The sequence below is a fragment of the Pseudorasbora parva genome, chromosome 17, assembly GCF_024679245.1.
Source record: "Pseudorasbora parva isolate DD20220531a chromosome 17, ASM2467924v1, whole genome shotgun sequence".
Taxonomy (NCBI): Eukaryota; Metazoa; Chordata; class Actinopteri; order Cypriniformes; family Gobionidae; genus Pseudorasbora; species Pseudorasbora parva.
In genome coordinates, this window is record NC_090188.1 from 9387849 (window position 1) to 9403665 (window position 15817).

A 15817-nucleotide genomic window follows, 5' to 3' on the forward strand; every position below is an offset into this window, starting at 1 on the left:
TTTAATACACAGTAATTATTTTTGTTTACCTTTTACCATATGTCAATAATACCGTATTGTGAGTTCATAATCGTGATATGTATCGAATCGTGACATGAGGGTATTGTTACACCACTGTGTGTGTGTGTGTGTGTGTGTGTGTGTGTGTGTGTGTGTGTGTGTGTGTGTGTGTGTGTGTGTGTGTGTGTGTGTGTGTATATATATATATATATATATATATATATATATAATATTGTATGTTTGTCACTAATCGTTTTTTGTATAATGCTTTGGCAAATCTGTGTAAACAATTTTCCCAATATAAAATACAATTTCAGGGAAATCATTATCAACATTTCTAAAATATTAAGAGCACATTATATTATTTATATACTACCAGCTTCAACATAACATAAAAAAACAATCCCATATAACTGCTTCTTTCACACATTCATTTCATTTGCAGAGAAAACCACAGAGCCAAACTCTTGCATGCTGGTGCCAGCGTTTGCAGCAGATTGTTTAGCAAAGCTACAGTATGTTTGTTTTTGGTTCAAATCTGCTTTCACCACGACCTTGAGTTGATTCTGACCTTTGAGATGGAGCGTTGTGGTTTGGGCCGGGCAGGGGTGGAGGTAGAGATGGGTGAAATGTGACGCTGTTGTGTGAACAGACCGCTCTGGAACTCACTGAGACTGACTCTTCCGTCCTGATCCTTGTCTAGTTTCCTGAAAAGAGCATCTAACTCCTGTGCACAGACAAACATATGGCGTTCAGTGACTAATTTTGTTCCTAATTCCACTCTCTACAGAATGTTACATGACCGTACCTCAGACTGTAAGTCCTTGAGACCGATGTGGTCACAGACGAGTGACAGCTCCTCGCGGTTAAGTGATCCTCCTGCACCGACCCCCAGCTCCTCCCACACTGCTCTCACCTGTCCATCTGTCACTTCCTGCTGAGGGTTGGAGGAGCGCTGAGGACTTTCTGTGCCCTCTTGATTCCAGAGCTTCAACTGACCTTGGGTATATGACAGAAAGTATTACATTCATGTGCTGATTTATGATTTATTTATTTAAAAGTTACACAGTAATATAGTACCTTGTGCCACAAAAAAGTGGTGTGTGGACTCCTTGTTGCTTCCTGTGTCCTCATCTGATTTAAGACTCTGTAAATAAAGAATTGACAATGTCAAAATAAATTGTTTGTTTGTTTTACATGAAATATAGTGGGATTTATTATAAATGTTGCATGCACATCATATTTTTTTAATTAAAGGTGCTGTATGTAAGTGAGTAATTATTTTTAACGCATTACTTTTCTTAAAAAGTAACTACGCAATATTGTAATGCGTTTGAGTGCCCACTTTGCGGCTGATATGCGCCTAATTTTGCCAAGCCCACACCGATCTTCACAGCAGATTTCTTCCTGACAGTCAAAGCGGTGTAACGTCGTGAAAGTGTATGTGTAGACTTGTAGGAAGGCCGCGAGTGTTTAGGGTGCCTTCTTTCTTCCAGGTATTCTATACTTAGTGTGCACATTATATGTACTATATACTACTGTATACAGTATGGTATTCTGAACATCTCAATTGTAAACTTATCACAAAGGCCATAATTGAAGAAGCATATCTTCTAGAATTGAGGTTTTAACTGTTGACTGAAGTATTGTTGAGAAAGCATATGGAGAAAGTGTCGCAGAATGTACTAGTGTGGTTCATTGATCACAAGGAACACAATACAATCATCATAAGGCATTCCATTCCAGTAGTCATTACTTCTGCATCACTGAACGGGAACAACTACCAGACTAAGGAGGATACATGCGCTGAAGTAATGCTTCACATCAGTATAGAAACACTGGAATATACTAAACAGCTTAAACCTTGCTCATATAAAGCCAGCTAAATCTTCCTGTAATGATGTAAAAGAGCTTACATAAGAGATGGTTTGGAGTCGGACTGAGTTATGCAACAGTTTCAACGCTGAGAGCGCTTTAAAATCAGCTGATAAAAGATGAATTAAGTGAAATACTAAAATGTTTAAATGTGTAATTGTAAAGGTGTTGGCTAACTGGATACTGCCCAGTACACACTGAATACTGCATACTATTTCAATAAAATAGAAACTATTATGTGTATGTAACAAAATGTTTGGTTGCTGTAAGCTGACTTCATTAAAACAACTTATAGATACATATAGAATTACATTTAATAATATAGCTATAATCTATATAAAGATCAGTGAGCATATACTGAAATATAATTTATGAATTTACAAGTTATTATAATTGAACATGCTGTATTTCAATTATTTTAGAGGTGTTATGTACAGAACAGCTGATACACAATAAGTTCACAGAAAAATAGGTTGTCAAAATTATACCTTTAGGGGTACAACAGCTTGTCGCTAGGGCAGTAGCCTTAAAAGGACAACTTTGTACCATTTTTACTCCTAAAAGGTGCATATTAGTACCTTTGAGTATAAATGCGTACCTTAAGGTACTACTATGAACCTTTTAGTTGTAAAAATGGTACACAGTTGTCCTTTTAAGGCTACTGCCCCAGCGACAAGCTGTTGTACCCCTAAAGGTATAATTTTGACAACCTATTTTTCTGTGAACTTATTGTGTATCAGCTGTTCTGTAAATAACACCTCTAAAATAATTGAAATACAGCATGTTCAATTATAATAACTTGAAAATTCATAAATTATATTTCAGTATATAAGTGAAACATTTAACTTTCACACGTCATGTAACACAAATAGTTTGTTGTGACACCATGCATAAATAGTTGAGAGAAATTAATAATTTTAATCATCTTGCATTCAGATGTAGTTCATTATTTGTGTTTATTGTTCATAATAGAATTATTCTGTTTTGTTTATGCTACTTCTGTTTATTTTTTCCTGACTTGTGTGTGTCATGTTGTACTAAAGAATGCCTTACTCAGAGGTACAACTTTCCCAGATATTAAAAACAGTGGTGATGTCATTTCCAATTTGTCACTGAAAGTGGAGTCAGGTGGAGCACATTGCATCATTGGATACAGTATTCAGTGTAGTGTGCATTGTGGTAAATGTAGTACAGTAGTAAGTTATCTTGGTATTATATACTGTGCACATATACATATGCATACTGCACAAATGGCCAAAATTAGTATGATAGATTGTGTAAAATTTTATACAGAGAATATAGGATGTGCGTATGTTAATTCATTTGTGTGCTAGTGCCATCTAGTGGTAGATTACAGTTTGATGCAGAAACTCACTGACCTGTAAAACATCTGTGATTTGATCAATGTATGGCAATGGTCAAATGCAAGAGACATAAAGGACAGAATATACTGATCGAAACAATACACAGTTCAGCTTCACTATATTAAAGACAGCTAACTATGGGACAAGCCACAATCAATTACCATCAGCATTAAAATTTAAACAACATTACATAACTGTTCACATTACATTTTTTCAGGGGGAAGGCAGAAAGCGGAATGTCTTGTATTATCTCTCTCAGTCAATAGTAAAGAAAAAGCCACTTTATTGCTCTCCGCTAAGAAATTAAGTAAAGAACATCACACATTCTGCCCTTAAGACATCGTTCATTAGCAAACAATCACTTATATCGTGTGTTCACTATGAAAAGTGTTGCGATAGAGGTCTTCAGCAAAGGCTACTCTCTAATTGAGGTGCACAAAAACTCCTAAACAATCAGAAAAAAAAGTAGATCCTTCTTGATTACAATTTATCAATCATGTTTCTCAGCTTCTGCCTGAAACAAAATACAAAAGTGTTTTATTTTAGTCTATGACGTAATCAAAACGGAATAATTGATGTGGCATGACAAGGTTTGTTGCAATATTCATCACAGCCGGTTTAATTATTTACATAAACAAGCAGTGCTGTTGCTCACATAAATGTTGTAAAAGGGTATATGGACAGGAATCTGAGCTGAGGCTTGTGAATCTGTATTGCACAAAAAGTGCACATAAGTTACTTCAGATCTATGGGGGTGCTCAAACCTATGCAAGAGCACCCTCAAAAATAATGTCATATTAGTGAAATAGATTTGGCAAACGCTTAAGTGTGTATTGGTCTTGTTCCTCTCTGGAGAACGTCAATTGTTTCCATTTATAAATTGTTTTTGCAGTGGTGAGCAATGTATGAATGTTGTGAAAAGGGGGGGGGGGGAAAGTATGCGGCAGTCCTGTTGACAATGGGCCGACTGATTTAAACTGATAGAAGAGCAACTTTGACTGAAATAACCACTCATTACAACCGAGGTATGCAGCAAAGCCTTTGTGAAGCCACAACACGCACAACCTTGAGGCGGATGGGCTACAACAGCAGAAGAACCCACCATGTACCACTCATCTCCACTTCAAATGGGAAAAAGAGGCTACAATTTGCACAAGTTCACCAAAACTGGACAGTTGAAGACTGGAAAAATGTTGCCTGGTCTGATGAGTCTCGATTTCTTTTGAGACAATCAGATGGTAGAATCAGAATTTGGTGTAAACAGAATGAGAGCATGGATCCATCATGCCTTGTTACCACTGTGCAGGCTGGTGGTGGTGGTGTAATGGTGTGGGGGATGTTTTCTTGGCACACTTAAGGCCCCTTAGTGCCAATTGGGCATCGTTTAAATGCCACGGCCTACCTGAGCATTGTTTCTGACCATGTCCATCCCTTTATGACCACCATGTACCCATCCTCTGATGGCTATTTCCAGCAGGATAATGCACCATGTCACAAAGCTTGAATCATTTCAAATTGGTTTCATGAACATGACAATGAGTTCACTGTACTAAAATGGCCCCCACAGTCACCAGATCTCAACCCAATAGAGCATCTTTGGGATGTGTTGGAACGGGAGCTTCATGCACTGGATGTGCATCCCACAAATCTCCATCAACTGCAAGATGCTCTCCTATCAATATGGGCCAACATTTCTAAAGAATGCTTTCAGCACCTTGTTGAATCAATGCCACGTAGAATTAAGGCAGTTCTGAAGGCAAAAGGGGGTCAAACACAGTATAGTGTAGTGTTCCTAATAATCCTTTAGGTTAGTATATATAGTGCTCTAGGTACCATGTACCATGTAGAAAATAGTAAATGTGTGAACAAGTGACTGATTTCAGCCGCAGCTTCAGCCTCTATTTAGGGGGCGGGCGCTTCAGATTTTAGAGAGCATTTGATTGGACAGAAGATGTGATGAGAAGTTGATGTCAGCGGTGATGTCATAAAAATCAGTGAATCATTTTGGCGAAAGTGAGAAACTAAACGTTTTGAATGCTTATGTCCTAAGTGCAAATTTCAGCATTGTTTTGGAACATGCCAGCTTATTTATAACCCTAAGGCTAACATATTCATAATAAAAGCTAAAAAACTTTCTTTAGGGGGGCTTTACGTGTGTGTTCACACTTGTTTGGTTTGTTTGCTTCACACTCTCCCTCACACACACACAAACGGAGATCTGCCATGAGGAGACGTGGTTCTGATGCCTGTACTGAACTGTAATGGGCTACGTACTTTGCAACTATTATTTGGGTATACTCTCCTACCTTATTTGAGTCATATCTTGTGACATCATGTCCTGTTTTTTGTTTGTTTACATGTCTTTGGTCTGTGTTGCATTCATATTTCATTCAAACCGTTCAGAGTTTGTATGGAAGCTGATCGAGACCCATCTTTTCACCAGTGTTCGGGTGGCAGCTTTCACACCTTTTCAGATGAACCGCACTAACAGAGCATTCTCACTAGGGTTCGTTTTAATAGAGCCAAACATGCCAAGTGTGAACACACCCTAAAAGTACTTTTTACAGCCTTCAATTTACAAAAAAGTGCATTTAAGATGTTTAAGACACCCTTGTGAAACCTTACATAATACTTAAACTGTGCATGTTCATCAGATTACTTATCAAAACATGGTTAGTTGGATCCTCCCGCTACAGAACAACACAGAATCGCAAGTGCAAATGTCGATTTAGAGAGCATGTAATCTCCCCCATTCATTGAAATAGCATGTACTGGGTTACATAAAAGATCTAAATATTTCAAACACTGTTATGCAAAAAAGAGAGGGAGAAGAAAAGGAGAACAGAGTGGACAGTGGAGAGAGAGAGAGAGAGAGAGAGAGAGAGAGAGAGAGAGAGAGAGAGAGAGAGAGAGAGAGAGAGAGAGAGAGAGAGAGAGAGAGAGAGAGAGAGAGAGAGAGAGAATAAGGGAGGGCTCTGGTATGCAAGTATGCGTTTCTAAAATGAGAGGCGCAGTTAGAGGAAGCGCCATGCCAAATTATAGCCAAACCCTTTCCTTGTTGTTCTTCACATTATCAGGTCTTCTGACCACAGCTGATGCTCTGCACCCTGAGCTCCTCCCAGACCAAGACCTCTAATTCTGGTTGAACACATTCGACACATAAAACACACCATGTTGAGCACACACACAGGCACTAAAACATCTTGGACCAAATGGAGCCTGGCTGGCTGGTTCATAAACACCAAATGCTGGCGGCTGCCAACATAAACTGTACTGATGGACCAGCATGCTTTCATTCTTGGCTAAAGCACTTGATTGTTCAACTCTTCCACAGACTGCGACCTACTCTCTCAAGAAGTCTCAACACAAACCACAGCTTTAGACAAGGTTTGTATCTAATTGAGATGATCTGAGTCGTTTTACCAAATGATACGTTATAAATAAGTACACTTTAGCATACTTAAAAAAAAAATGTATTATGTAAAACCATACAGTTAAAAATAATATACTTAAGGTGTGAACTGAATGAAGTTTCCAAGTACTTAATTTGCATATTATTTTGAATGAAATTAAAATGCATTATAGTGAAATTAAGAGCGCCTTTTGACTCACTTAGTAGTTCACTTTAACATGAAAATAACTCCATGATTTACTCACTAGGTGGAAATTACTTTCTTCTGAACAGAATTGGAGTTAATAAATATCCTGAAGCTTCCATGCTTTATGAGTGACGGGGTCCAAGCTCAAAAAGTGCCCAAGCCAAAAGTGTCCAAGTGGTCGGTCCAACTTTGAAGCTCAAAAAGTGCATCTATCCATCATAAACATACTCCACACAGCTCTGAGGGGTTAATAAAGGCCTCCTGAAGCAAATCGATGGGGTTTTGTAAGAAAAATATCCATATTTAAAACTATTAATAACTATTAAGAAACATTTCGGGCAGAATGCCTTCCGTATTTAACTTGTGCAGTAAGTGTAACACCTCTCGCAATTCAAAACACTCCCGCTGCGTTCTAGTGATACATCGTAGCAGTAACGCTTTTCCCGCAAGTTTAATAAGGATGGCAGTTTGGCAAAACCCCATAGAAACAAAACCCTATCGATTGGCTTCAGAAGGCCTTTATGATCCCCCCCGGAGCCGTGTGGAGTACGTTTATTATGGATGGATGCACTTTTTTGAGTTTAAAACTCAATGGACCCCGTCACTGCCATTATAAAGGTTGGAAGCAACAGGATATTTATTAATATAACTCTGATTGTGTTCATCAGAAAGAATAAAGTAATATACATCTAGGATGGCTTGAGGGTGAGTAAATTATAGAGTAATTTTCAATTTAAAGCGAACTACATCTTCATATGTATTTTCATAATTCTTTCTATTGTCTTTGGAATATGGTTCAAGTTTACTGTTAAATGTACTGACAAGCATATACTTTAATGTAATTTGTAGCTAAACGTATGTTGTGTATTTAAACATTTTTGTAATTAACATTTTTAATGATGACAATTTAGTACATTTAAAATATTTCAACTTTAAATATAATATCAAAGGGAACACAACAGGTAAAATTATAATCAAGTACTTTACATGTGCTTTAGTATATTGGTCAATACATCAAAAGTGTTCTTTAAAGGATGACAACGGATTATTAAAACATGATCATTTAAAATGTACTTTGATGTAAAACTTTTAATTTAATTTATTTTTCACAAGGGAAGGTGGCTGCTTATTTGAACAACCCTCAGCCCCAATCAAACAACTTTAACTGCAACATCTTAAAGGGATAGTTCACCCAAAAATGAAAATTCTGTCATCATTTAATCTCAAGCTCTTCCAAACCTGTATGAATTTCTTTCTTCTGAACACAAAAGAAGACATTTTAAAGAATGTGGGTAACCAAACAGTTGATGACATTGACTTACATAGTATTTTTTCAATGTGGTCCATCAACTGTTTGGTTACCCACATTCTTTAAAATGTCTTCTTTTGTGTTCAGAAGAAAGAAATTCATACAGGTTTGGAAGAGCTTGAGATTAAATGATGACAGAATTTTCATTTTTGGGTGAACTATCCCTTTAAGTGAAGGGACATGTGGCATGCATGAGCAAGAAAAACATTGTCATTGTTTCTAGTACCAAACCAAAACGGATCCAAAATAACTCTTTAAAAATGAAACACATGGAACAAGAGCTCCAGCAGCACAGGTTTGCATTTGCACTGGCTCTCCAGTCTGGCACTGTTATGCACTAGTAAAATGACTCCAGAAGAAAAAGTACAGACACTGCAGAAACAACTAAACCCTTTTATGAGAGCTCCTGCTCTTTGAGGGGAAAAAAGCGAATGTGAAATGAACCATGTTTTGATCCTGAGCCAAAAGTAACACTAAAGTCTGGTGAAGGTGGGGGCTGTACTATGGGCCGGCACTTGCACATTCCACACCGCCGCACTTCCTGTCTGTGAAAAGCAGGTCAGCTCAGATCCATTCACTAAATCAAACTGATTCAGGTATTTCAATTGACTAAAAATAAGACACCTCAAGGGCACTGCATTGTTTATATTCAACAAGGTCCATTTGCAAAGAGTCCCAGGACGACTCGCCTATTTTCACTTGAATCTACATTTGAGTGTTATGCAAATTAGATTTTAATCACATGCTCTTGATTATTCATGGTAATAAAAATAGAGATAAAGTTAAGAAACACTACCATTCGGGGTCTGCAAGATTTTTTACTGTTTTTGTATCTAATGTGTGATGGAAATATTTGATATAATGGCCTCAGAAATTGTAAAAGGGTTATTTAGCATGAAACTACAGAAAAATGCAGACTAAGGATGTTCAGGTCAGAGACCACCCAAACAAAATAGAAGTCATATGATAGAACATTATAAACCAATCACCAGAACCAATCACAGTGAAGGAAACTTGAGTGACATTGATTTTCACTCAAGCTGTATTGTTTAAATGTACATGTTTCTTTCTGTTCAAGGGACTCATTTGGTTGTTGTGACCAGTGATCTCCCGGCCGTGAATAAAACTTAATTTCAGCAAATAGCAACTTGGGAGTGGTGTCAGTTTGCTACGTAGCTGAGGAATATAAGTACTAAAGATTCTGCGCAGCACAGCAGAGACAGTGATAAGACTATAGAGTTGTCCTCCAGGTGAGGCTGTAATACGAAAGTATTAAGGATCCTGCAGAGACCAGCGTAAGGCTGAGAAGGACGGTAACAGTGTATAGATGCTAAAGACCTGTGTGCTCACGTGTGTTTGAGTAAACGCTAGTGATAGTAGCTTCTCAATGGGACGCCGTCACCTTACTTCGAGAGGCGAATTACCTCGAAGTATTGAAATTGTGCTAGATGTATTCGAGAAGGGGATTACACAGAGATACTTTAGTTTTATATTAACAACTGGGAGTTGTTTTGAATTGTTCGTGGTGAAGTCATATTTGTATTGAGAATTTCCACGACAAATGTCTCACCAAAGCTAAATTTAATTAATAAAAAAATGATTACATTTTAAAATCACTTTTATTCTATTTTAAAACATTTCAAAATGCAATTTATTCCTGTGATGCAAAGCTGAAGTGTCAAGAGTACTTCGACTCGGCGCAGTAAAAAGTCCCGGCTGAAAAATCCTCCCTCACATCTCCCCCTCCCTCTCTCATTTCTGTCAATGGGGGGAGGGGGAGATGTAATGGAGGATTTTTTCCGAGTCGAAGTAGTCTCAGGCCCCGTCCACACGAAGCCAGCACTTTCCAAATCTGATCTTTTTTCCCCCTCGTTTCAAGAAATATCTGCGTCCACACGAGATTACCGAAACTGACTAAAAACGATGTAGTTTGAATGCCAGGCCAGTGTGTGGCGCTGTAATTCTGCCACAGAAATACACTAAAACGGAGAAGAAGAGTTGTGGCTAGCAGGGGTATAGCAGTGGTCGGAGGCGAGGCAAAATCTCACAATAAAATAACAATAAATATATTTGCTACTTAACAGATGTTTTTTATTAATGCCTACACCTACCCCAACCCAAAACATACCCTTACAATAATGCAGATACGTTACTTAAATTACGCGATATTGATGTGCGCATGCCCAGTGCCCGTAGTTGTATCCCTTAACTCTTTCACCGTGCTGGACGTAGTGTGATGAGATCACCGTTTCAGAAAATATACGGATTCGCTGTACACACGAAAACGGAAGATGACCGTTTTCAGATTTACCCACTTTGAGACCCGGTTCCAGAAAATATCGGATTCATGCTTCTAAAACGGCGGATCCGTGTGGACGAAACGCTGATACGGTACAAAATTAATAAAATTAAACGCGTCTCCGTGTCGACGGGGCCTCAGAAGTGCTTTTCCGCCATACATTATAGTTCTCCTTTTTAATACGCTTAGAAAAGTGCCACCTTTTATTTTATGTCACACTACTTGGTCGTTCAACTATTTGTATAACTGTATTTAAATAGGGAAAACGTGGAGGTGTTTGGTCGCTTCAAACTTGATCTCTGTTTGGTACCATAGTGAATGAACTGGGTTTAGTGGGCTAAGCTAAATGCTATCAGATCGTCACCGCGCGTCAGAGAGATTAAGTGCACGCACTGAGATAAGAGAGGTATGTATTAAATCGTCTTAGTTAAGGAATAACATAGTTTAATATGAAAAAGCAGTGAAGTATCTCTTTAATTAATATATCTCAGTAATCATCTGAGTAAGTACAATGTAACTACTTCACTTTAAAGCTATACTGTGTGATATTTTCCCCCATCTAGCGGTGAAAAGGTATATGACCATCCAGTGAATAATAGTTTCTGTTCCTGTCAATTCTGATTTTGTTTTAACTCCTACGGTGGCCGATTTAGTCCAAGGTTAACAGGGCAAGCCCCCTCTTCACATTCGACACGGTGCCATCGAGTGTTAAAACGCGAAAGGAGAAGCTTGAATTTACGGGTATGTCCCTCTTTGGCTAATGTACTTTCAAGATGGAGGGGCAACATGGCAACTGGCATTCGAACCCTCACCCGTATGTATTTTCAATGGCATATTATAAACTTACAACAATACTTTATTACTTGAAAGAAGTAAATATACATCAATGAGCACATATAAAGTGTTTTTAGCTAAGAATAAACTAAAAAAGTTACACAGTGTAGCTTTAAAATAAAATGTAATAAAAAAAATGACACTGATCCCAAACTTTTGAGTGGTAGTGTAGGTATTATGAATTTTACCTCAACACTCTCCAGTGAGGTGGAGCGTCTGAGCTTGGCTCTCCTTACACCGTTTATTTCCACTTTGTCAGTCCCAAATGCTTGTGAATCTTCTGAGTCTGCAGTGAGCTCTACGTCAGTCTTGTCTGGCCGTGATCGCCTCCCGTACCGCTTGGTTCCTTTCACATATTTAGGCTTCACCTCCTCTGGGACTGCTAGAAGAATAGGAAATGATGCTTAGTTTTGGGCAACAGATAATGAAAATATGTCAGAAGCAGTCAAAACGAATAAACAAAACAGTGTTAGAAGTAATAGTAGGTCATCTCACATCATTTGTTCATCTGTCATAACCTTCCTCATAATGAAAAATATGCTTGGAAGGAAATGAAAACCTAAAAGAATCTTCTCCAACATCTGTTTCTCATCACAGCTTTCAGGTTTTGCCATCAAAGATAATTTTAGCATTGAGCTCTGAGATTTCACAACACACATTAATGTACCAGTCTCCCTAATGCATCAATGAAAAAAGACCAATGTTATTCTGGCTCTGGCTAAAAAAGACCTGCACAAACAGTCCCAGCATCTGTATAACATATGACGTCTCCCGTGAAAGGGGCCATAGCAATCAATGGACAGGTACCTCAAGGTATTATGTGGTATTATTGTGAATGTCAATAATAATTTGTATTCTTAAACAATGTCTTTAATTGTTTAAAAAAGTCAAAAACATCCCAAAACATTACCAAAACGTGAAATAATGATTGCTTTCTCTTCCTGTATTTCGATATTTGTGTTCAATTTGTTAGTGTCCTCAAAAATGTATATTATTATAAGAAAGCCACACTTAAAAAATGTATGAAAGTCTTTTAATTTCAAACCAAGTGAGATTTCCAAACAAATAGTGCTAGAAATATTCTCACATCTAACCTCAATTTTCTTCAACACATTTTTCAATGATTTTTGTTTCTTTTAACCTGCGGCCCCAAGGTTATTTTAGTGGATGTATGAAGTGTGGTGTCAAAATAGTTTTCTAAGTAATATATATATTATATATTGATTTAAGAATTTCGGAGATTTGCATGCTTTTTTAAAAAGATTTTTAACACTATACCAGAAATATAAACTACCATTCTATAGTTTAGTTTCAGTAAGATTTTCTTTCATTAAGCAAGGATGCGTTGAATTGATCACAAGTGACAGTAAAGACTTTTATATAGTTACAAAAAAATTATATTTCAAATAAATGCTGTTCTTTTTCAATTCTATTCTTCAAAGAATCCTTAAAAATGTATCAGTGTCAACAAAAACATTAAGCAGCACAACTATTTTTAACATTGATAATAATAAATGTTTCTTGAGCATCAAATCGACATATTAGAATGATTTCTGAAGAATCATTTGACTGAAGACTGGAGTAATGATGCTATAAATTCAGCTTTACACTGACAGGAAGAAATTACATTTTAAAATATATAATAAAGCAGTTACTTTAAATTGTAATAATAATTCACAATATATTGTTTTATCACTGTAATTTTTGTCAAATAAATGCAGCATTGGTGGGCTTAAGAAAACACCAAACTTGGGATGGACCAATATAAAAAAATTGGCAAATTTTGATAACCAATAATTATTTAAATTTGAAAGCTGATATATTGTCTGATAAATCTAAATCCAAATTTTTATATATGTTTTGAGATCCTCCTGATTACAAAACAAAAGTTTCACTATTAAAAGCCATGTGCCAAGCAAGCACTTCTTCAACACAAATCAATGTCAAACACAAAAAACAGTAGCCTAGTTCGAACCAGTGTAAGTTTAAAAACTAATTTTACACTCCTATCAGTGATGCGCAGGTTGATCCACAATGAGCCGGTGCCCGCGGTTACGAGTCATCCAAAAATATTTTTAATGATATTCGGGTCGCGGTCGGTCGGGTCGTTTGAAATAAAGATGACGCAGGACAAAATGCCCGATTCCCAACACGTTGAACTGAGCAATTGTACCATTTTAATAGGCTATCCTTTTTTTAAACGCATATGGCTCAGTAATGTCCAACACGATCACACGGTAATGCGTAGGCTTATATAGAACGAGTGTGCAATCTCGAGGAATATATATACGCTAACATGAGTTCTGGCGTGCATATGCTACGCAGTTTTTCAAGTGCATATGATACGCACATTATGACATATATATGAAACATCTTGGGTAGGATCATGGGGTGTGTGGTTCGTGCGTATATATTACGCCTTAAAGTGTGTATATGCACGCGAAAAACCGTGCATAAAACTCTTTTTGGCATATACAATCCAGGGCAGGATTTTTGTTGGGAAAGTCGGGGGAGAGACGCACACTTCGATTAGAATGGATAAAAACATGCAGCATCTTAATTGTTAAAAAAAACGAAACTAAATAAATGAATAAATCAAGCCTGTATTACACAACACTAGGCTATATCATAAGATTCATTCAGAAAAAGAACAGTTTGCGACTTATTTGCACTCCTAAGGCCTTTCACACTTTTCCCAAAGTGGGCTCTCTCTCAGTTGACCTGCTGATGAATTCTCCAAGCAGGGTCGAAACATAAACTTTGCGTTCATCAATAATATGCATCTAGAGCTGAAATGGATAATGATGGGCCGCCTCAAGAACTGCCTGCTCTCGCCGCCGGACCTCAAAGCCCACGTCAGAGCCTGAAACATTTCTCCTCCACAGGCTGGATTAATGGATATTATGCCAGGGAGCATTTATTACTTTTTAAAAATGCGGGTCAGGAAGCGGGTCGGGTAACGTTACAATATTTTCTTTTTGCAGTCCCGAGTTACGGGCGGTTTAGCAGAAAACGTTGGTCGGGTGCGGGTTGTTTATACATCATATTTCAAGCCATTCAAAACCATCAACCAGCATGAACAGTGCGCATCTGAAGTGCCTCAGCCGAAGAAAATAATCCATTATTTATCTGCTTTAAGATATCGGCCAAATCTCCTTATCGAACTGAAAACATAAAAAATGACCATATATTGTACCTCTTGTGTGAAAAGCTGCAAAAGAGTCCAGACCTTCTGCCGTCAGTGTGAAGGTCTGGCTACGCAATACTACACATCATGTACCATCAATAAACCTTGAGTCCACAAGGTCTAGACTGACTAATACAAAAAATCATGAAGATAAACACAGGCCTGGAAGCTTTGATAACCATGGAGATAAATAAGGGTCACTTTCCACTCAAGTACCTGGCTCAAGATAGCTGCTCTCCTCCTCTGACGTACTGAAGTCCAAAGACCTTGACAGCACAGCCACAAAGCCCTCTTTAAACTCCTGAAAATTGACCTGTGAAAAGAGATTATTTTTAACATAATACTGCGTTAGGATTAGAGACACTGGGATGATCGTAGGGAACGTCTTACCCTGGCATAATGTTGTGGTCCTAGCAGAGTGTCCAGCAGCAAGGGGAGATGGGCATCTAAGCTCAACTTGCGGCATAAGGCAGTAAGCTCCTCTTTGTCGAGGTAACCTGTCCCGGTGGTGTCACAGCTGTCAAACTCAGCCTTCAACTGGGCCACATAGCGGTTCTGCTCCTCCTCATCCATCCCACGACATACTGCACAGCCAGAAAAGTCTGGAACATGAATATAGAATTAACAGTGATAAACAAGGCTAGTAGTCAATTCCTCATTACTGCAGCCTGATGTATGTGCATCTCTCTCTATCCTACATAGAGAGTAATTGATTGAATTTATTGAACTTCATTGATCTTCCATGCATTTGTCAATTGAGGGACAACGAAATATATTCTACACACACACTACCTTACAAACATTTGGATTTGACTAAATATTTTCTTTGTGGTGTAATGGGCTGCTTAAAATTCAGCTTTTCTCTGAAACTGCTTTGAGTGGTTAAAGTGGATTTATATAACTCAAGTTGCATTACATAAATATAATTATAATGTCTGACACTTGCTTACGATGCAGTGAGTTTAAAGGTACATTATATCATTGCATATAAGAGTGTGAAGTCAAGAATTTATGGAAAGTGTTAAAACTTAAAACTGTCACTTTTTCCTTTTTTATTTCATTTATATCCTAATGAGATCAAGTGAAAAAAAGAAAGGGAATATATTTATAAACACGCTTATTCTTCAAGCAATACTGCTTACTTCTTTAAAATGGCAATTTTGGTATTTGAGCACCAAGTATTGGAAATTGGCTTAATGAAATGATAACTTATATTTTAAGGGATAAATATACAGTTTTTGATGGAGTTTTGGGACCTCTCGGATTGTTCTTAAAATGTAAAGTTGGAATGATGTTAATAGAAGACTAAGAAAAGAGGTGGTATTGAATATCAATGTAAAATACAGAAAC

The 15817-nt window shown here is 37.5% G+C and overlaps 1 protein-coding gene across 3 annotated transcripts in view; it reads right to left on the reverse strand.

Moving 5' to 3' along the window:
• The window catches only part of ninl (ninein-like), a 34681-nt gene that overhangs the window by 17203 nt on the left and 1661 nt on the right, over positions 1 to 15817 (reverse strand). For 2 of the 3 annotated variants that reach the window (XM_067421573.1, XM_067421577.1), the window contains exons 2-7: positions 14858 to 15069; positions 14684 to 14780; positions 11469 to 11662; positions 1081 to 1147; positions 809 to 999; positions 572 to 727 (exon numbers count right to left, since the gene is read on the reverse strand). In XM_067421573.1, coding sequence (XP_067277674.1) covers positions 572 to 727; positions 809 to 999; positions 1081 to 1147; positions 11469 to 11662; positions 14684 to 14780; positions 14858 to 15040 — 888 coding nt within the window. In that variant the 5' untranslated portion in view covers positions 15041 to 15069. The remainder of the gene's footprint in view (positions 1 to 571; positions 728 to 808; positions 1000 to 1080; positions 1148 to 11468; positions 11663 to 14683; positions 14781 to 14857; positions 15070 to 15817) is intronic. The other variant, XM_067421574.1, reaches the window with a different exon arrangement.